At 47.4% G+C, this 22,502-nt stretch overlaps 1 protein-coding gene across 7 annotated transcripts in view; it reads right to left on the minus strand.

The window, feature by feature from the left end:
* LOC121601340 (diacylglycerol kinase eta) overlaps positions 1 to 22,502 on the minus strand; it is a 50,544-nt gene that overhangs the window by 3,489 nt on the left and 24,553 nt on the right. For all 7 annotated transcript variants that reach the window (XM_041930187.1, XM_041930181.1, XM_041930178.1 and 4 more), the window contains 9 exons: positions 11,445 to 11,525; positions 6,450 to 6,601; positions 6,158 to 6,353; positions 5,569 to 6,066; positions 2,209 to 2,354; positions 1,492 to 1,758; positions 1,291 to 1,416; positions 1,002 to 1,204; positions 44 to 903 (listed from right to left, as the gene is read on the minus strand). In XM_041930187.1, coding sequence (XP_041786121.1) covers positions 44 to 903; positions 1,002 to 1,204; positions 1,291 to 1,416; positions 1,492 to 1,758; positions 2,209 to 2,354; positions 5,569 to 6,066; positions 6,158 to 6,353; positions 6,450 to 6,601; positions 11,445 to 11,525 — 2,529 coding nt within the window. The remainder of the gene's footprint in view (positions 1 to 43; positions 904 to 1,001; positions 1,205 to 1,290; positions 1,417 to 1,491; positions 1,759 to 2,208; positions 2,355 to 5,568; positions 6,067 to 6,157; positions 6,354 to 6,449; positions 6,602 to 11,444; positions 11,526 to 22,502) is intronic.

The following is a 22,502-nucleotide window of genomic DNA, read 5'->3' on the forward strand; positions in this document are numbered from 1 at the left end:
AGCAAAAAAAAAACACCATTTCCCCACACTCCCACCCCCTTACCGGCATGTCCGTATCGATTATGGTGATGTTTTCGCTGAAGTAGATGTTTTCCGGTGGTTTCTCCAGGCTGGGAATGCAGATCGTAGGCACCTGCAGCATATTGCACGATGCGCCCGCTTTCGCCGACGCTGCCTCGCCCGAACCACCAGCCAGCCCGGCCTTTCCTGCCCCACCGACACCCAGCCGCTGCCCATGGGTACGGTAGTAGTTGCGTTCGTACACTTCGATCGGCTGAAACTGCAGATAGCCGCCGCCACCGCCGCCTTCGGTGCGATGAGACTGTCCATCGCCTCCCAGCTGCTGCTGCTGCTGCTGATGGTGCTGTTCGATCGTTTTCTTGAACGGTTTGAAACCGAGCCGCTCGAACGCGCTGTTCGGATCGAGATCGAACTTGACCGTCTTCGTGTCGGACTCGAACGAAAAGTCGTACGGTGCCGTGGTCGACTGCGAATCGGATGTGGTGGTGGTGGTCGACTTTTGGTTCAGCGTGTCGTCCTGATCCTTGCCCGGGTTGTCGGTCGCCATCTCGGACTCGCCCTCGATCGGCGGCTCCAGGATGCGGTCGGCCAGCTTCGGCTCCGTGTGCACGCTGTTCTCCTCCAGCTCCTCGATGCTCGAGATGCGGTACGACTCCGGTACGCCCGAGCTGCGCCGGCTGCCCCCGTCGGCGAACTGTTTCGGGACGGGCAGGTTCAGCGTGCTGAAGAAGTGCTCATCCATCGAGTCGCGCCGCATGTCGGGCAGCGGTGAGATGCAGGTCAGCCGTGACGTCGACACCGACGGCGACATCATGCCGGTGGGCGGTGGTGGCAGCGTGGCCGGCGACGTGTTCACTGAATTATCCGATGAGGAAGCGGTGGCTGCGTTCGAAAAAAAAAAACAAATGGCAAAAGGAAAGATAAATAAAAGCTCAATGCTCACACGGTCCGAGCAACAGCCGCAACGTCGCGACGCTTACCTCGCAGGGTGTTCATAGGTACCGAAAGGCGCTTCTGTGGTGCGTACGGTATGATCTTTTCGCTCATCTCCACCACTTCATGTATTGCTCGCTTGAGGCTGTTGGCCCGGCATAAAAGTGCCTCCTTTTCCGAACGACGGTCTATTCTACTGATGCGCTCTTTGGAATTCAGTTTGTCTTTCTCGTTTTTCTCTATTGTTTTTCTGCAAAAAAAAAGTTGCAATCCCGTCGTTAGCGGTTCAGTACGCATATGGTGAATACGGTCAGCTGAACAAACGCAACTACTTACGTATCTATTGGTCTTTCTGAGGCACTTTTTTGAGCAATTTCTTTCAGTGTTCTAAATAATTCGTCGTCACCGTGAAGACCAGCTTCCTCATCCTTCAGAGTATCTAATAACATTCCTAACTTTTGTCTGCAAATAGGCACCGGCAAGAGGACGGAAGCTACAGCCCGCATATTGAAATGGTCGAATCCGGTGCAATCTTACCTTAAAATATCACATTTGACGCTTAATTGCTCCTCTTCCGAGCTGGTTTCTCTTACTCTAGCAATAAAGTCATTGACCGTTTCGCACAGGATTCTCGTCGATTGTATCATCATTTGTGTGTCTTCGTTGTAGACAATTGACTGCAGATGCCACAGCGCACTGTCCTCGTACTGGGAGAGCAGCGGGTCCGGATAGTGCGAGATCGACATCTTGGGCGTGCGTGTCGAGGCGATGCCAATGTCGCGCTCGAAAACCATCACGCTCCATCTGCAACGATGCCAGCAAGCGCGGTATTGTGGGTGAAATTCGAGAGACTGTGAGTATCATGCACTTGTATGAGGAGGGTTGAATTGGTTCGAGTGCGAATATTAAGTGACAAAGTTTGAACTTCTGTTCTCACCCGCACCATGCAACCGAACTCCGCTGCAACTCATTACACAATTCCGGTGAAGTGAAAAACACATTACCAATTCATGGTATTGATTGAACGCACCGTGCCTCTCCAACGCACGGAGACAGTTGCCAAGAAGCTAGAAGCTGGCGCGGCAGCCATCTCATTTTAATGAACACCTCATGTACACACTGATGGAATGGCATCACTCACCTATACGTTCTCACCCTTGCGGTACGTTTGCCATCGCACTGAGGTTTTCAATTACTCACGCCCCTGCGCTTACTGTGCGTCACACCAGCATCCCACCGGGCCCCAAAACTTACCTGTCGAGCATTTTCGTGCTAGCCTTCTCGTATCGCTCCAGCAGCTGCGGTAGGTGCGCATCGTCGTCGCAGGAGCTGCCCCAGCCAAGGACGCGGGCCAGATCGTTACCCGTCCCAAGCGGAAGCACTGCTATTTGGCATTGTTTCTGCAACAGGGAAAAGTCAAAAGTCAAACACTCACTGGAAACATCGCCCACCAGCATCATCACCCACTTGTCCTTGGCACCCCGATCGAATTGTTGGAATTGGGAAAGTTTAATTCGTGTATGCCGATCCATCGTTAAGCGCTGATGCGAAAGATGAGTTGGAAGATGAGCGAGAGACATAGCAGAGAAGGCATGCGGTGGTGTCGGGTGTCCCTCAAACATCAATTTGCGAGTAGGAAAAAAGTGTGTTTGTTTGGAAAAATAAAAATTGTTCAAACACTTTACAGCCGTGCTCCCTCACAATGCTGTCTCCATTTCGGCGCCACACATGCCAACTTTGAAAGGAAATTTCTTGACAAGTTGGCAACACTCTCACCCCTGGCAGCCCGTTAACTTTCACCAGTTTTCTAGAAGCCAGTAAAAATATGCATTAAACTTTTGTCATTTGACACAAATACACACGGTATACGCTTCGCCATCGAAAGGATCTCTCGAACGGTAGCAGATGGAGACGAATTTTGTGGAAAATTATAAATAAGTCGCAAATTCAAACATTCACAGCGTTCTCTTTCGCTGGAAGCTTTCAGATGCATTTGATTGGATAGACATTGCGAGCCGCATGGATGGTAATTCTTCGATTTGATCAAAAAAATGCTACGTACATCACCCCGATGTCATCACCTTTTTGAAGCTACACAATTATGCTATACAAACACTATATAGCTTGTGCTTTAGATTCAATCCAATGCAGTAGGAATGCCACACCACGCACAATTGTCCATCCCTTAAATAATGAGCGGAAGATCTTTAAATGTAAAATGATTTACGCTGGAAAACAAAAAAATAGATGGAAGAGGAAAATAACTATTTTGCTGAATTGAAAAACTTTTATAATAAAAATGTTCAAAATTTTTAACGCAATATTTCCACCTATAGACCATTGTGGCAACGGTTGCCTCCATCGTCTGGCGTTACATCGCGTATCTCCGTGCTTGGGCGTAAGCAGAATCGTGAAAACGGTTGAGAACTGGCAAATTAAATTACCAGCATCTGGCGACGACAAGTTCGACGAAGTACGCGAATGCGACGGTGGCTACCAGCACAACAAGCGTGCCTAATTTGCAGTTTGTCAAAACTGTCCAAATGGAAATGTGATCATTAGTTGAAAACAGGAGCCAATCAGCTGGTAATTGTGAGGTAAGAGCAATTGCGCAACTGACCTAAACTAACGCCCCGGACACCTGCTTGAGCTGTGGGCTGAACTTTGTAAAGTTGTCTAATTGTTTGCCACCTTTCTGTTAATTCTTATCCATCCAAGCACCCTGTGTTATAAAGAGCATTTGTAACAACATCCGTGGATGCACACTCGTAGAGGATAGCAGCTCTCAATTCCAAATCCCTAATCCGGCCGCTTTGTTCTTCCCCGTACACTTGTCTAAAGATTATATTCCCCGAAACGTGTCAACCATGCTCCAAAACACAACTCCACATAACATCAAACAAAACCATGCGCCATGGCAGTGTGCTTTAATCATCAAATAGCGCATTATCTTTCCACACTCCACAGCACATAATACCGTGCCGTTGGGGAAAAATGGTACCCGGAAGCGTGGAACCGCCAGCAGCTTCTTGCTGAAAATATGGCAAATTCTCCTGGAAAACCCCCCCGAAAGTCACCTCACCATCTTCGGTGTAGTCGCACGATCAGAGCAGCTCTTCTCTGTGGGCCACAACACATACAACCTGTTATGCTCATTAGATATTAATCCTTCCCCCCCGATCGGGCTAGGTGGTGAATGGGTCGTTTAGATGCTTCATCCTGATATCGGTGCGTAAGCTTCCGTGTGCTGTCTTGCTACATTTCCTTTCCTATCTCCACGCTTTTTCCTCCAATTCTTTCCATTCTTCATGTCCATTTCGTGTCAGCCTTTCCCGAACGCTGTTCTTGTCCCAGTGTACACGTTTCACATAACTCATTTCCTGCGGGCGGGAATGATTTCTCGCATCCAAGCGTGACCAAATCAGCAGCACGACGTTTTCGGTTCAGGACACATTTCTTGCGCTCATGCCACTTCCTGGCCCTCGGGGACTTTCATATCCGCCAGCACAAGGGTCCAACCTCATCTCCTTGTGGAGTAGCTATGGCGCAACGAAATGTGCGTTGTTTCACATCCAGCACTAGCTGCCAGCCTTTCCGTGCATTGCATGGTGTGCAGCGTTTTGACGGGGAACCGGATGTAATAGGAGGTACAACGATCTCGTTGCGATAGAACCAATATTTATCTGGACGAGTTGATTGATCCAAAAGTTTGATCAAGCCCGTTTGCGCTCGGATCGATATCTTTACACAAAGCACATCCCTCCCGCAAGCTGGAACCGTTCAGAGCAGAGCTGTTATTTTGATAAAAGCATCGTGATTACTGTCGTAAAAATCTAAAACTTCGTTAAAGTTTTGCCCCAAAACCCCCGTTTGGTCGCCGGAGTGTGCTTTACGCATAACAGCCAATAATAAAATACTCGACTCTACCCCAGACCAGACCCCCAGACCGCTGGCCACTTCAGGCGCAACGCTTCGTTGCTGCTATTAGCTGTGAAAGTCTGCCCGGCTGGCCTCTCTCTTACCAAAGGAAGCACTTTTCCCTTTTTCGCTCCATAACGTGCCATAATTCGTACCCTTGACATTTTACTGCAGACCTTCAATTTGCAGCCGTCTTGGAATGGCACGACCGAATCGCAATAGTTGGAAAGCGTGAACGCTTTTCTTTCTGCCATTTCACGTAATTTCTTTGCCATTTTGGGTCCCGCCCCATGTGGTCACGGTCGGAATGAGTCCGTGTCCTTGGGTACAACCTCAACGGCTCCACTGGTGGGTAAGACCCTGGTGGGCATGGGCAGTGATGAAGATGAAGCAGCACAATTGCCAGAAGCTGTAAAGTATCGAAAGTCCCGAGCCAGACCAAACCTCCCCGATTCCGGCACCGGCCATTTGGAGCAGTAAAACATCATGGACAACCACCTTATTAGCATATACACCATTTGCCGGACGGTTACTAATGAGATGTGCTTTTTTTCCTTCCCCAATCATTTTACCCATGGTGGACGACGCAATCGGATTGACACACAGTTTGCTCCGGCAGACACCGGAAGAGGCCTTGGACGGTCCCTTCCGGGGCGGGAGGGGGGGGGGGGATTAGGAAACGACCGGTACACTTACTTGCATGTTTAGATGGTCGATCTCGCTGAGCACCCAGCCGACCGACCCATCACCGGAGCAGATCAGTATGCGGAACGGATCGAAATGGCGAAACAGGCGCAGCCCGAGGCCCGGACCGCTCGAGATGAGATCAAACACCTGGGCCGGGTTGAGAAGTTGCTTGAAGCGGCGCAGAAACTTTACGCCCTGATTGTCGCCCGACTTTGAGTTGACGAACACGAGCAGGGGCGAGAAGCTGCCGTGCGGCTTGCAAACGTCCCACGCCTCGTCCAGCCCGATCGAGTGGAGCGATGTCGGCGGCACCATGGAGACGCGGGCCGGCCCGAGCGGGCACGAGTTCGGTGACTGGGGCCGGCAGGCCGTATGCACCGTCGAGCGGCACCAGAGGCAGCGCCAGTCCTGCAGCCGCATGACCGACCCGCACGTCTTGTCGCACACCAGACACTTGGACGAGACGGGCAGATTGCCCTCCATCCACTGGTGCGGCATCACGATGTTCTGTGCGGAAGGTGGGAAAGGCAGTAGGGCGCACAATTAGCATTCGCAGGAGATAACGTCGGCTTGCCCGGAACCATCCCATCTTACTTACCCCATCGCTGTCCTCGATGATGTCCTTGCCGACGCTGGCGAGCGTTGTCCATTTGCAGTTGGATATTGCTTTGGCGGCGCAGCGCTTGTGCACCTTGCATTTGCACACCTCGCAGGACAGCCCGTGGGAGGTGACGCCGGACAGTGCCTCCCGGCACACGTTGCAGTACGTCGGGCGGGCGTGGGATGTGGCGTACCTTTTGGGATGGGAGATGTTGATGATGTCGCAAAAAGAATCGTTACATTTCTACGGAGAGCTAGGACGGAGAAGGGAAGGGAGATGCACAACGTACCAGTGATGATGCCCGGAGAGGAAATCGTGCTGATCTGGTGGTCCCGGCTCGAAAAATTCCCGCGCCGAAGCGGCTTTCAGTGCCTGCAGCCAGTCTTCCATCTCTCGGCGTGATTCAGCACACAGCACTAGCGAACGGGTCGGTGTAATTAGCTGCAAAAAAGGGGGATAAGCAACACTGGGATGGTTAATAGTGATACAATCGCAAAAGCGTACAACTGGCTGACTGACTGAACCCGAATGGCTAACTGAGCCCATTCATTAGCTTCTGCGGTTAGACAATTCGATTAGAAAGTGCAATGCAGGGTTTCCCAGGAAGTTCTGTTTTACACACGCTTTTGCAGGCACTCCGAATGACGGATGCAATGCGATAGCAATGAATTATAAAATCATTTTAAATATAATTAAGAACCAGTGAAAATCCAAAATCCTTGATCAAGTGTCCCAAAACAGTCCCAGTAGCCCTGCTGTGCTATGAAGTCGGTGCGTTGTTTAACTAAACTGCTCCATGACAATTAATTTCCAGTTCATCGATATCCGATCGAAAGGTTGTCTCCCATGCCTAATTGGTGCACAGTGGGGTAGCAGTTAGGTTACCGCTCGGCCCTCTTACTCGGCACGCATTTCCCGCTCGCCATGGCACACGCGCTACAAAAGAAACCCCCTTTCCGGGCACAATCATCGTCAAGCGTCATTACATCGATTATCGTAACGTGTAGCTGCGTAGTGAAGCTGACATGCCATTCCATTCAACGGTAACATCAGCAACCACTTACACCGAACCGAACGGTACGGTACGAAGAATCCAAACCCCTGGCAAGGCGGTAATGCCGGCAGAGCAACGGTAACGGGATCACTGTTCATTAGGACAAATTTGGGCGCCCGGCGTGCGTGTGCCTGGCACTTGTGGAATACTACACCGGGTCACTATCTGAACTGTAACACGCACACACACACCAAGCGGAGAGTGAATAGTAGTTTCTTTCCGTCCGTACTACGAACGTTTAGTGAATCTAGCACCGAACAATTAATGAGGGGCCCAGGTCATGGATGGCAGGAACTGTAGGGGCTCGTTGGATTGGATCCAATGCGCCAGACAAACACCAACGTCACATCACGCACCGGAGCTCGAATGTCGCTCCATTGTGAGTGATGAAATATCACGCAAGGACCTGCCCTTACCAATACTCTACACCCTTCACAATAGCACAGGACCAATTTCCAATTAGTAAAGGCTCGAGCTCATCTTCATCAGATCACACGCCGCATGTTGTACGTGTGTGTTAGTGCTTTATCTCGTTCCCCTTTTTCGCTGCCATCCTCCGAAATCAAGTGTGAGCGAGTGGAAAAGCGTAAATGGACGACCCGATAAAAAGGAAAGAGAAGAAAAAAACAGATAGACAAAAATCCTTTCCAACCTCGTGCTACAACCGAACAAACAAAAGGTATAATGGAACACTGTGCTGTGGTTTCTACACCATTTATAATGCCAGCATAGTCCACCAGTCGAAAAGCAAACCATTCCCCTGTGCTCCACCGCAACCACCCGTCTCAGAAGCTGCCACCGTATGTAAATAGCATCGTCCGTAGTGGTTCTTCGGGCTTTCCGCAGCCGGAGCTTTCCACCGGAGACAGGTACAATGCTGCAGTGCAGGGGTTTCTTTACCTTTTGCTTCTGCTCGCTGGAGCATCATTTGAGGCTTTCTTTTTGTAACGCATCTCACGCTCTACCCGTCACTCTTCACTTTACTGTCTCGTTTGTGTGTGTGTGCGTGTGTGTGGGGGCAAAGCACAGTTCGTAGCGAAAGCTTTGTTGTGCAAACAGAGCCTTTAGGAAGGTTTGTTTTAATACCGACCTTTTTGTGTACTAAGATGTGGCGGGTTTCACATTTTTTGTTGTTGTTTAGCTTTGTTTTTTTCCTATCTCCACCACACTCTATCCTAGCGAGAGTGCACGTACCTGTGTCACACTGATGCCGCCTGTTACCGGTCCTGGTTAGGAGGGGAGGAAAGGACCTCCGGAAGGGACCTCCAAACCATCGAAAATTGACAAGAAACCCTTAAACGTTCACGTGCGCTCGGGCGGATACGACAAATGCAAACGCACCGATGCGTGTGGTTACAAATTAAAATTTGTTTTTCGCCGTTCGAGCTCTTGTGTAAACCGTCTTTCGGCTGGGTTGTGTTATCTTCGGTAGGGCAAATTTTCCCTATTTTCCGCACGAAACCAGTTACGAGCCACGAGGCTGTTTGTACCGAACATAAGGCATGAGGCAATATCAAAGCAGGCACAAACACACATACGCCCGCTAGATGGTTTTTTTTTTCATCCTTCCTAGCCCGTTCAGAACGCGTGCACAAAAAAATCGCATGGAAATAGGGGCGGTAAATTACAAACAACAGCTCCCGCTTCCATCCTCGAGCTAACTAGACCACAACGGTGTGGATCTGTGCCGTGTAGAATGTTTAATCTCGGCTTCGCCGTCCAACGGCACCCTGTTCTTTCCGGTGCGCGACCGCGCGATGCGGACAACAATCCGACCGAAGGTACGACCGAGGCCCATCATGATAAGCAGGAGCTCCGGTCAGGTTTGCCATATTTGTTTTTCGCCGTGTTTCCGCTTCTATTCATGATGTGCTTTCAATGGTATGGTAAAGGTCTACCGTGCCTGCCGTTTGCTCTTTTCCCACCGGCACCGGCCTGTTTTGTACTATTTGCGTTTCGACTCCGGTGCCAGCAAGCGCGTAAATTCGCTGTCTAGATGACAGATAGAAACGAGCTCCCGTGTGGTCTGGCATTGCCATTTTATGGCGTTTTATGTAGCGTTTCGAAAAGTAGCTTTGCGGAGGGTTTTGTTGTAGCGAAAGCAATGGGATACTGACAAGAAGGAATGGCGGTACAACCGACGTGTGATGTTTGTTTCAATGAACTGCAGCTAGCTGGTGCTAGGTGCGAAGCAGCATTGTGCGCCAATGGTTGTACATATGATGCCTGCCAGTGTCGAGTGTAAGTGCTGTTTCACGTTCGTGACAGTGGCATCGTAGCGTTGATTTCAGGGACAAAGGATGCCAGTTAAATAAATACGGCAAATAAAAATGGCTTACCGGTGTAGCATGCAAATATGCTCCAATCAAATCGGATGGATTTAACTAGAACTCATTCCTCACTGGCTTGATTAACTTTAACCTTGTGACGCGTTATGGTCTTTCACATTTCCTGCCATGCTCAACACAGATAAATTAGCAGGAAATAATCGTCTTGAGAGCATTTCTCACATGGAACAAGTCGTTTTCGTTCATAAAACGTTCCGAAGCTAAACAATCATAATTAATCCTTCATTCGCATGCGGTTGTCGTACGGCTCATAGTCCCATCAAAATAATATACCAAACAGAAGCTAACAACAGATTAAACTGTACAATGTGATATACAAGTGGCGTACAGCTCATCTACAAATAGGAGACTGCAATTTAGAATACGTCAGGCTCGGATAAAAGTTTTTCAGATCTCCTAATCGGCCCTCTTGCCACACGAACGCTGTTAAAATCCTGTAACAATTTGTGACGTAAAAGGTCCCATGTGAGGCATTTAACAGTAATGCGCCATGCCAGACGATTACGCTATGGAACCGTTTCAGTCACTACGGTCAAAGTCAAAAAGTGGCGAACTGGATGTATCACCTAATAAGTAAGTAAACTTTCCACAACTATACACACTTCCGCTCCATAATGTTCGAACCATCTAGCCACTCTAGCCGCATTAAACGGGTCATAAAAGCACATTGTTAACACCACGCTCGAGCACTGTATCGGAAATGTATTACCAATAGGTATGTGTGTGTATGTGTGCGTGTCGTTAATCCATGCCATGGTTTATCGTCACATTGGCAACCGAAATACACCGAGTCTGTCCGAGACTCGCAGGAAAACCGAAAGCCCCCGCGCGAAGGTTTGGGTGCAATAAAGGGTTTACGCTGACGACTTTATGCTCTTCCCCAAGGTGCTCAACGGTGCTAATGGTGCGTACTAACAGCACGACTCGGAAAGACACCGTGAAGCTCGAAACCTCGAGCGTATGTGTTAGGATGAAACAAACCGATGTAAGGAGCAAAAGACGAATAATAAAATCTCGTGAATGCTTTGTCTGCTCCTACTGCACTGCAAGCAATCTTTTTTGGGACCCGTTGTGTATCCACCCCGACAACCGAACATCCGAAACAAAACGCACGCATTATGGGGATGATGGTGAAGAGCATTTGCTTGTCCTTTGCGTTTTCCTCGGCTCGCCGACAGCGCGCCGACGAAACGCGACAGCGCTGCGAGAGCGGGATGATGGCGACATCAAGCAGCATTTGATGGTTCGTAATGAACTCTTCAGAAAGATGCTAGACGAGCGACAATGTCAAGATCCGGGACAAGTGCAGTGCTTTTTTTATTGCTTTTCCAACTTTGATGTCGACGCTGCAAATGTTCCGGTCGAGACGCCTGCTTCCATGAGCGACGTTTAAACCATTCCGGGGAAATCATTCTTCTTTGGTTTGGTTTTTGGCAGTGTCAAGAATTTACATGCTGTGCTTAGGCAGCAGAGGAGGAAAAAAACGGACACTCAACGGCACTGGCAGCAAAGCTGAACCTTTTCCTTTTGCGTTATTACACTTTGATCATTAGTTAGCAGATCCAACATCAAAAAAGTGGACCACATCTCCCATAAACAGTGGAGATTTTGGCCGAACAATTTAATGAACTGTGTAATGGATGTTTTAATATCTTTTTGTTATGGCCACTGCCGGTACAAAAGCAGCCACGAGAAACACGTCCGCGAACATTGATTATATGTTACTAATTGATTATATGTTTTACGCCGTTCATAGCTTTGCTGTGTTTTTACTCAGAAACCCCAAAGTCGTGAAATCAAACGAAGAAAAAAAATGCCAGTTTAAATTACACCGAAGAAATCGATACGGAACAGTGTTTCTTCCATTGCGTGACAAACTTACCTGGAAGCTATGGTTAGCATTCTTCGTACTGCACTCGGCGAAGCACAGGTTGGAGAGGTCGATTTCATCGAAAAGATCACTCTGAAAATAGGGAATGGAGAAAAGGAAACAAAAAACACGTCAAACCCAACTTGAGGACAAAGTTTTCCGGAACAAATTGTACCGTCAATTAGCATTCAGTTTGTGCGCCCGATTTTTGAAGCAGTAGATTCATTAGGTTATGTATGAGCAGGAGAAAGAGAGTGTTAGGGGTGAGGTTTAGGTGGTCCGTCCTGTTTTGATGGTGATTCTATTATCATCCCCCTCTCACCCAGACCGAACGTTTGATGGCTAGCCCTTAAAAATCAACGTTTTAATTTTGGACTGACGAAGCTCGGTCGTATCCGTTTGTTTTCCTGTTTGAGCTAAAGCTTTGAGCAGATCATTCGATGGCACGGCGGGGAAAGTGCTCGATACCAACAGTCGTAAATTACGCTAAATAAACCTTCCTTCAGGACCGGCGAAAAACACATAAAATGTCAATTTACGGTTTGTTAATTAGATTTGCGCGAACGCGCTCGTAAAGAATAAAGTTCACTTTGAGCCGTATAATCGAGTGATTTGGGATCAGTGGTGTATGCAGGGATGAAAGAAAAGAGAGAGGCAGACAGAGAGATAAGTAGATAGAAAGAGAAAGAGAGAGAGAGAGAGAAAGAGAGAGAGAGAGAGAGAGAGAGAGTATACAATTTACGCACAACTCGCCACTTATTCCAAATCCACAACAACGCGATTCCGCTGTGCTCGATGGTTTGTGGCGCCAGTGTGGAAGTTACCGCACTGCCTTAGCTGAAGTGGTTTGCGTAAGGATTCCCGTAAGTGCCCGGGAGGTGTCCCGTTCAAGCTCCGTGCACGGCGGAGGTCTTAAGTTTGTTATCTGCCAAAAGTTCCTTCTTTCAATATTGGTTCCGTAGGCACCGGGTGTGGATGCCGTTCGGACATAGGACACTTCACAGATCCAGGGGCGATAGATAAGCACTCCCGCTTCGCAACGAGTGAGAAGGCACCCAGCGCCCGGCTCGAAAGCAAGAGCGAGAGAAAAGTTTTAATTAGCAATTCTTATCCGATTGCCTTTTGAATGAATAATCTCTTGGCTGGTCGGTGCGTTATTTACTCCCTGTCGCTAGCTGGAGCCCACTGCTACCCATCCCATGAAGGTCATTCTCAACAGAAAATGTCAGTAAATAAAGATCAACGATCCCGGTGCCGGTACCGTTGAGCGCCGGGGGATGCTGGTTTGACGGCCGAAAATTGGGAAATGGTACATATAAAGCAAACCGCCGGCGGGTATCATAAAGCAGCCGCGCGGAGAAGGCACCGTTTTAATGATCCGGCTTGGTAAAAGATGCTTCCCTTGCCCAGCTCGGGTGGTGCACCCACAAACTTGTCGAGACGAATGGGAACCGCGACCCGGCGGCTACGCGGCTAGCCGTTCATTATGTAAATATGTGCTTTTTTACGCGATTTTCCACGGCAAATCGGGTCCATTAGCACGTTTATTAGCCACCGTGTATCCTTGAGCGCCGTGTACTTCAAAACAAACACTTTTTAGGATTAGCGGAGGATGTGCATGGGGAAAGAGCTTTCAGCACACAACAGCAGTGGATGGTGGTGATGGCGGTGGGTCGCGATCACAACCACTCAAAGTCAAGCACTGTTCAGCGAGCGTAGAGCGAGTGTCTTGAGAGGGTGAGGGCCGCTCAAGCACGGGAAAACTACTCCACAATACCCCCGCAATAGTAGAATCTTAAGTGGCACAGTTTGCATTGGCGTACGTCTTTAACGTCGTGCATCAAAAGATATAGGAATAGCGTACCCGCATATGTCCAGGCATTTACCAGCCTATCGCCAATGCTGCGTATAATATTACCAATTAACCCAACGACACACCATATGGCTTCCGAACTACCATCCCGTAAAGGAATGTCTTTATTAGCTGTTATGGATGGTTATCAACACCTGGTGCTCGGTGGGGGCTGTTTGCAGAATACCATGAATCCTTTGGTCCACATCTGTTTCCCACAATCGTTCTCACGTTATGGTACAGATTATATTATTGAGGACTGGACAACACTTTGGCTTTCTTTGCCCTGTCGTGTGATTGATAAGTTAGCAAACCTTCAAGGAAATTAGAGCTGTATGACAGCTTTTTTTTTTCTTTATTTTCTCCAAAAAAGCATAATAATTATTTATTTTAACTGAGGCTTTAATGTTGCGTACTGTACAAGTGTAAGTGTAAAAAGAAGAAAACAAGTGTAAGTTAATGTTTGAACAACATCCTCTTGTTGAATATTACGGGTTTGTTGGGGTCCAATCAATTGCAACAAACACTCTCGAGATCAGGCTTTTGTATTCATCTTTCATAGAGATTGTTATTAATACCACTTCAAATCTGATCTGATCTGATTCAATTTACTCCTTCAACGGAACACGGTGAATTAAACATCATCGCGAAGGTTCGTTGACCATGGCATTATTCGTTATTCGTTATTAAATTATTCGTCATTGCAAAGCAAATGCCAGTCAACGGTTCTATCGCGGACAGCAAACGAATTAATCTGTGATATTCAATTTTTTCTCACTTTACTTATTTTTACACACAGAGACACATACAGACTCGTACGACAAAACACAACGAATGACGTTTATGTACGAATGGTTTGATATATCCATTTCCCAGGTACGCTCAACGGTCTGAAATTTTCGTAATTCGTGGCATAACGAGTTAAAATAAGCTCATCCACTTCGCCCGCTCTCTCTCTCTCTCTCCCTCTCCAAGGTGGGAACTTTCTACATGCTCCGTTTGAAAGCAATACCATGTTCCGTGCGCTTTTGAGTGTGTGTGTGTGTGTGTGTGCGTTTGCTTCATTACCAATTTATATAAATAAAATAATAATAATTTTTGCCGCAATCACCGACCGCCATGGGGTCACCCTAGTTCGCCGTTCGATACAGCTTTCCAGTGGGGCAACTAAATCGTGATTATACGAACGCTGTGCTGTGCCGTACTTCACTACCAACGTTCATATTTGGTACGTACCCACTCGCTTCCCACCTTGCTCTACTCGTCGGTCCCGTATTCCAGAGCCCTGGTGCCGCCCAACGCAGGACATTTTTATTGCGTTTTTCGTTTAGTTACGGCGGAGGATTCCGTTACTTCCAAGAATTCTAGCTTCTGAGTGCGATGTGGGGTCTGGGACGGACGCGAACGGTGCGCATCAAACACACACCGTGCGGTCGTTGCTGGTGTAGTAAACCCCGAATCGTCTCCCATTGCCTGTGCGTGATGTTTGGAAGCGGGCGACAGTAAGCGGCGCAAAATCGCAAACGCGTAAACGAAGACTTACCTCACCTCACCTTTGGGACGGTGTGGATACGTTTCTGTGGGAATTAAAGGCAATAGTGGAGGCGCACGGTACGCTGGATGCCTTCGCCAATCCTGTGCGGGACTGGAATCAATCTCTCTGTCTCTTTTTCCTTCTTCTTCTGCTTAAATTTATTCTTTCTATGACTTTCTTCTCTCCCTCTCCCTCTCTCTCTCTCTCTCTCTCTCTCTCTCTCTCTCTCTCTCTCTCTCTCTCTCTGTCTCTCACCTACCATTACGAGAAGGCGATGGCGTGTAATTCAATTTTCGACTCCCCATATTAAATTTCACTAATGGTGGCATCAACTTTCACGACTGATGTACAGAACCGGAGCGCGCTTTGCTGAGGTAGTAGAAAAAGCAAGGGAAATCCCACCTCACTGTTGGGTGATGTTTTCCCGCTTATACGCGCTCTAGCACCTCTGGGGACGAGGAAATCTTCTCACGCTGAAAATGCTAGCGCTCGTGCTTGAAAAGCTCCCAGCTCAAGCTTTTGCCGTGAAGGTTAGCGGTGAAGACAAGCAAAACACAGCAAAACAAAACAAAAAAAACAACACTCTCAAACAACTCAAACACACAAGAACGGCTGAACAAAACGCCCCATAAAATCCGTTCGCTGGTAGAAAGTTACAATCGTTCTTTGGAATTAATTTGATGCGAATAGTTCGCTCGGTCGTCACTGCACTCTAGCACGCGACCTACAACGAACCGAAATCCGTTAGTACAAGTGATTTGGCAGGAACTTCCGGTCGTATCGAGCGGATGTTTGCCGTTAGGATGCTGTAGTGGAGAAACTTTTGTGCTGTAACACGTTCAACGGAAAGGGGTTTGCTACTTTGTAAAGCACACGCAGGCGGCTGGCTGCCTTTTTGCTGGCAGTTTCCGGCTTTGCCCAGTTTCCACAAACTGCCCGCCTCTAATGTCGTTTAATTTTGCTTTACGCGAATAATCATTTTTCATTTCGTTTAGTGTTGATTATTTATACCAACAGCTTGTCCTTTCTTTCTGTCTGTCTCTGTGCGCCCGTTCTGGAAAGTAGCATCAGCTAAATTTAAAAGAAACACCACCAACAAGTACAGTGCTTCGGGAATTTAACATGGAAAGCAGAAAGCGTAGCCTTTCGCGAACGCTCCTTTACAAACAATGGACCACGCTTAGGGACGTTCGGGCGATGCTTTTATTTAATTTTTCAACTTCTCGCGGGTGCGCCGTTGAATAACAAGCCTCTCGGCAAGGCTCGATATACCGTTCCTTTCCAAAGCTCAACAGGGCAAAACGGCAAACGACCTAGTTTTCTGCCCGAGCCCGACTGTCACCTGCCATGTCAGGGAACGGATTGTCGTCTTGCCAAGCCGCAGGTGGGAAAACTTCTATTTCGGTACCTACATCACTATATTCTCACGTACAGCTTCTAGCGAGTGTTTGTGGTTATATGAAAGTTTGTGTGTGTTTTTAACATTACAAGCAACTGAATACAATCAACTTGTAATAAAAAAAAAATTCCACTTCAGAATGGGCATCGTAAGACACTAATTTCGTTGTATAATGTAGGCACAATGGGGAACCGTCATGGGTTCAAGCCCCAAATAGACCGTGCCGCCATACGTAGGACTGACTATCCTGCTATGGGGGGAAATCAATAAGTCACTGAAAGCCAACCCCACAAGTGGGTTGGCAGGCCTTGACCGGCATCGGTTGTTGAGCCAAACAAGAAGAAGAAGAATGTAGGCACAATAAGGAATCATCACCATTTTGTTTTGTAAAGTAATGCAAATGAGATTATTTTACAGATGATTGATCAAGGTAAAAATCAATTTTCTCTGTTTTACTTACATTTCTTTATAAATTAATTTACTTCCACTCGTTTTGTAATAGCAATATTAAAAATATTTTGTTCAAATATCTCCACAACCAACATATTTCATTGTTATGCCTGCTTTCTCGCGAGCTTCCTGCTTGGCCAAAGGCATTTTTTGAGGGATGCTTGTGTTCAAACAATTCCCAAGAATCATCGCTCTTATGCTATTGTAATTAAAAAAGTCAGGATGCCAAAATTCCTCCGAGGCTTACAACTTTTCACACACCCACATCCAATGCGGAGAATCTTCAAAAGGATGTAACGTTATGCTGGGACGCTGCAGGTGAGAATGCGATGCTTTCCCTTCCGCCCTGTAAGTGGGTGTATATGTATCTGTAAGCGCATTCATATTCAGCAATCTTCTACACACGCACTACAGTGAGCTGGTGCGCCTGGTCTAAAGGAGAGCAAGGGAGGATTATTTGTTTGACGTCATAACCACCGTATGTGCCCAACCCCAATGGCTACCGTTGAATAGGATTGCATAAATCCCTTTAAGCGAACTCATCACACCATACCTAATTCGCGATGGGCTGTACAGGTGTGTAATAGAGCTATGAAGAAATGACGCTTTCCAAATGGTGCCAACCGAGCCGGAGTGGAAAAAGCGATCGAAATTAAGAAATACCTAGAAAGGGCAGAACGGGCCACTGCGAGCAAACGGTCACTGGCCTAGCCACTAAAACCATGACGGGCGAGGCGCCCCACTCAATCATCGCCAAACTGTTGGCCGAAGCTAATGTATTTACCCAGAACTCCAATTCGCTTCGTTAAATATTTATTACTCAGATTAGCCGGTACGTTACAACCTAGCCGTTCGAGAACCCGGATGATGCACAACAAGGATCCGATTCGGTTAGCTTCCGAACGTAATTCAGTCTTCTTTCCGCTACGGGTAGCCAAAAAAGTGTGTTTTTTTCTATTTTTTGCTAGTTTTTAAAGAATATAAGATCTTTAAAGACAATATAGCTTCACACATTTTCGTAGTACTAACCTTCGACAAGTAGATTTTATTGTGTTGCAGGACACTTTCTAAATATGTTCCTTACATTTTCACCATGAAAGCTTAATCAAATTTGACAAAAATGAAAACGATGTTTTAGGCTTGAATGTAATTAATCTCACCTCTACAAAGGAATTCCAAACAAAACCAAAACCACATTGTGAAGCAAACGTATATACGTACGTACTATCTTATTCACAGTAACGTGCCTTTTGGGATTATTTTCCCACGTGTTCTACGTAAAACTTGGCTTTTAATCCCAATGCAACTACCAAGAAACACCAATGTAGCTTTTCATTTGAAATCTGAGCCTCTGAGACACTTTCCTCGTGTGTTTCTTTCACTTTCACATTTTATGAGCTCTTTAATACGGTTGACGTTGTATCGGCAAGAAAATGGGAGAAAATAGGAGCTAATACAACTCAGATATCGCTTACAATCGCAAAGCTTATATCTTGTGTAAAAATCAGAGAAGCGTTAAGCTAGTACAAACCATTAGATAAAACTCTTAACATGGCCACCGTTTTGTCACCATCGGCTGCGATCTGGGTCTGTATTTTTTGCAGTTCCTTCGCAAAGATTCCTGTTTGTTTCGGCCTCATATGCTCTCCTCCGTACTTCACATGAACGTAAGAATCGTAGCCAATTTCTGTCAACCACTTTTCATCACCAGTTTATGCTTGGAATGGAACATTTCCCCCGAGAGTCATGTCCCAACCGTACAGCGTTTGGTCGTGTAGAAGTCGGTCCGGAAGCTTCCACTTGTGCCTGTTTCTTGTGCAGAGAGCAATGCCCTATAATGCTGCAGCAACACATTAGGACTACGCCAACGCCCGCCAACGATAGCACCATCCTGGAACACGCTCACGTTTTACCGAACGTCGATACAGATGCAAAGGTATTTAAAATATAATCCCCAGGGAACGCACCAATTTACCGAAGGTAGCTATCTCTCTTGCTGTCTTTCTCGGCCGTTCTGCAAATAAGAGCTTAAAATGGGTAGCTTGGAAAGCCTCACAACAATTTGAAAACATCGCCTGTTGATTTTCCAATCTGTGAACGGTGCAGGGTGCAGGTTTTATCGATTGAAAGGAAAGTTATTTACAAAGTACGGTGTTGTTACGCCTGGTAACAATGTATTTATTTGAATTGCGTTTTAGACCTTCTTAGAACTGGCGCTCGCGTATTATAAATTTTCGCCGCACAGTTTAAAAATTAGTCTGTTTTCTCTCGTAGATAATTCGCAACTAACTGTCTCAATGGCACCTATTCTTCAACAGCTGATCAGTCTTGACCCCGTTTGACCCTGTTTTGTGACCGCTGCCGAACTTGTTTCTAATTGGCCCTATTTTTGGATCAGCTAGTTGTCTCGCCTAAAGGGTTATCTTTTCATCCTTTTCTGGTTTCCTAGCGCCATCTGGTGTTATTTGCTACATCTATTCGAGCTGTCTTTGACAGCTCGTTGTTTTGACTTTGTTTGGTGCATCTAATAAGCACGAGGATGATATCGTGCCAACACTCCACCCCGTAAATCCTTATAAAGGAAGGATTTTCTTAAAATCAGTACGATACATCCTACATCCTACTGTGAATATTAGCCTTAATAACTCGCGATAGTCTTCATTTATATCCGGCCAGCTCGCTATCATGATCATGTCATAGGAACTGTCTTGCGTGTATAGCCTACGTCCGCGCTGCAAGTGTTTTTTGTGCTTTATGAATTGCACACGGATACGACTTCGCCTACGTTTCCACACGATCAATCCTTCAATCAACTTTCTCTTATCTCCATACGGTGTTAGTTTTTTCCGTTTTCCTCTCCCGATTGTCTGTTGGATGCGAAACCACAGATACGCCCGGCCTGTACACCTGTCTCGCAACGCGCATGGTGTAGACATAACCCTACTTCTGTTTATGTCGGTGAGTGTATGTGTGTGTTCACTAACTTGCGCATTTTTTTCTTTTAGCTTCGTTGTGCACAGGAATTGTACGCTATTGGTGAAGCTCCATATAAGCTTCCTACGGAATGTGGCCACAGCAGAGTTGCCGGAACTGTAGACCGACCATTTCGACCGGCTTCTATCGGTTGCCGGAATACTGGATCTGCCTATCTCGGGTGGTGCTGCCAGATCGGTGCGTAGTGTTCCGGTCATCAACTTCGACTCCCCTTTCAGGAACGGCGGAATCGACAGTCCCTGAAAGTGAGCAAAAGTTTTTGTTAATGAGGCGAAGAAAAGTCCTTCAGGTGGCAAACTTAGCTTTATGTTGCTACGAGTGTTGGCAAACTCGCATTGCCTGTTGTCGCTTCCCGCCGCCCTCGCCGATCTAGTTTCCCTCATGCTCGAACCATCTCTCGTCACGCCAACCATCCAGCTCATCTCTGGTGGTACTGGCTTACCGGCTACACCAGCACGTTGTGCCAGTTCAGATGGCACCAGCGTTGTCGCTGGCCTTTCGTCCAGGGTGCGTTGTGTGTCGATGCCTTGGTGTCCTCGATGATTTGTGATAGACACCATGCGGAATGGTACCCTCAGTACCGTGGATCTCAACGCATACATCGTCAACGGTTCTGCTCCTCCAGATTGGACCGTCTCACCAGGGAGCGCGTTGTCCCGCGATTCGCAGTCTAGCTGCGCGTGTGCTTTGGCTACAGAACAGTTTTGTAGTTGGAAGGCCGGCTGCGCCGACGCATGTTGTCTGGTACAAACTATCGGTTCCACGGTTGCTAATGCCTCAGGATTTGCTGGTACCGTTCCGATGCACACTTTCTCATCAGCTTCACTAACGTTCACTGCTATCTTACAATGGTGTTGATGTTGCTGATGCTGATGATGCTGCTGCTGCTGCTGCTGCTGCGGCTGTTGCGGCTGCTGCGGCTGTTGCTGCGGCTGCTGCGGCTGTTGCTGCGGCTGCTGCTGCTGCTGCTGCTGCTGCTGCTGCTTCGGCTGTTGCTGCGGCTGCTGCTGCAGCTGTTGTTGCGGCTGCTGCTGCAGCTGCTGCCGCTGTGTGATCCGTGAATGGTTCACAGATCGATTCGCTCGTCTCTCTTTTTCGAGCTGAAGCTGGATCTTTGTCTGTTTAAGATTCAGACTGGCCATTTTGATATCGAACTCTTTTAGAGCTAACTCCTTTTCTAATCGCTGCACTTCGATCAGTCGTGCCAGTGCCGCTTGCATTGTCGCCTTTTTTGATACGTTTGTGGTATGGGGCATTTTTGCAGCTGGGATCGATGTGGGTACCTGTTCCCCCGTGGATAGCTTCTTATACGCCGAGGCGTCGCCCTCGCTATATGCTGCTCTTTTGGCTATTTTTTTGCCGTCGCAGCTTTCAGCCGGCTTCCTCGTCTTCGCGATGGCTTCCATTGGGGTTACTAGACACCTCTTCTCCTTCGCTTCGCACTTTACCCTCTTCTTCACACACAAATCGCACCTCCTTGTATGGGATTCATCTCTCGCGGTGATGCCGACACACACGTATTTGTACCACTCATAGCATTTATTGCACGGCACCATATTTACGGTATTATGTCGCTCGCAGCCATCACGATTAATCCCGGTACTCATCGCGACGCACACTGGTACGGATTTTAATTTCGAAGAAAATATCTAAACGAATGTTGAATGTCGCACTAATTTTTAAATGTTGTTACGCCTGGTAACAATGTATTTATTTGAATTGCGTTTTAGACCTTTTTAGAACTGGCGCAACGTGCTGGTGTAGCCGGTAAGCCAGTACCACCAGAGATGAGCTGGATGGTTGGCGTGACGAGAGATGGTTCGAGCATGAGGGAAACTAGATCGGCGAGGGCGGCGGGAAGCGACAACAGGCAATGCGAGTTTGCCAACACTCGTAGCAACATAAAGCTAAGTTTGCCACCTGAAGGACTTTTCTTCGCCTCATTAACAAAAACTTTTGCTCACTTTCAGGGACTGTCGATTCCGCCGTTCCTGAAAGGGGAGTCGAAGTTGATGACCGGAACACTACGCACCGATCTGGCAGCACCACCCGAGATAGGCAGATCCAGTATTCCGGCAACCGATAGAAGCCGGTCGAAATGGTCGGTCTACAGTTCCGGCAACTCTGCTGTGGCCACATTCCGTAGGAAGCTTATATGGAGCTTCACCAATAGCGTACAATTCCTGTGCACAACGAAGCTAAAAGAAAAAAATGCGCAAGTTAGTGAACACACACATACACTCACCGACATAAACAGAAGTAGGGTTATGTCTACACCATGCGCGTTGCGAGACAGGTGTACAGGCCGGGCGTATCTGTGGTTTCGCATCCAACAGACAATCGGGAGAGGAAAACGGAAAAAACTAACACCGTATGGAGATAAGAGAAAGTTGATTGAAGGATTGATCGTGTGGAAACGTAGGCGAAGTCGTATCCGTGTGCAATTCATAAAGCACAAAAAACACTTGCAGCGCGGACGTAGGCTATACACGCAAGACAGTTCCTATGACATGATCATGATAGCGAGCTGGCCGGATATAAATGAAGACTATCGCGAGTTATTAAGGCTAATATTCACAGTAGGATGTAGGATGTATCGTACTGATTTTAAGAAAATCCTTCCTTTATAAGGATTTACGGGGTGGAGTGTTGGCACGATATCATCCTCGTGCTTATTAGATGCACCAAACAAAGTCAAAACAACGAGCTGTCAAAGACAGCTCGAATAGATGTAGCAAATAACACCAGATGGCGCTAGGAAACCAGAAAAGGATGAAAAGATAACCCTTTAGGCGAGACAACTAGCTGATCCAAAAATAGGGCCAATTAGAAACAAGTTCG

The sequence above is a fragment of the Anopheles merus genome, chromosome 2R (genome assembly GCF_017562075.2).
Source record: "Anopheles merus strain MAF chromosome 2R, AmerM5.1, whole genome shotgun sequence".
NCBI lineage: Eukaryota > Metazoa > Arthropoda > Insecta > Diptera > Culicidae > Anopheles > Anopheles merus.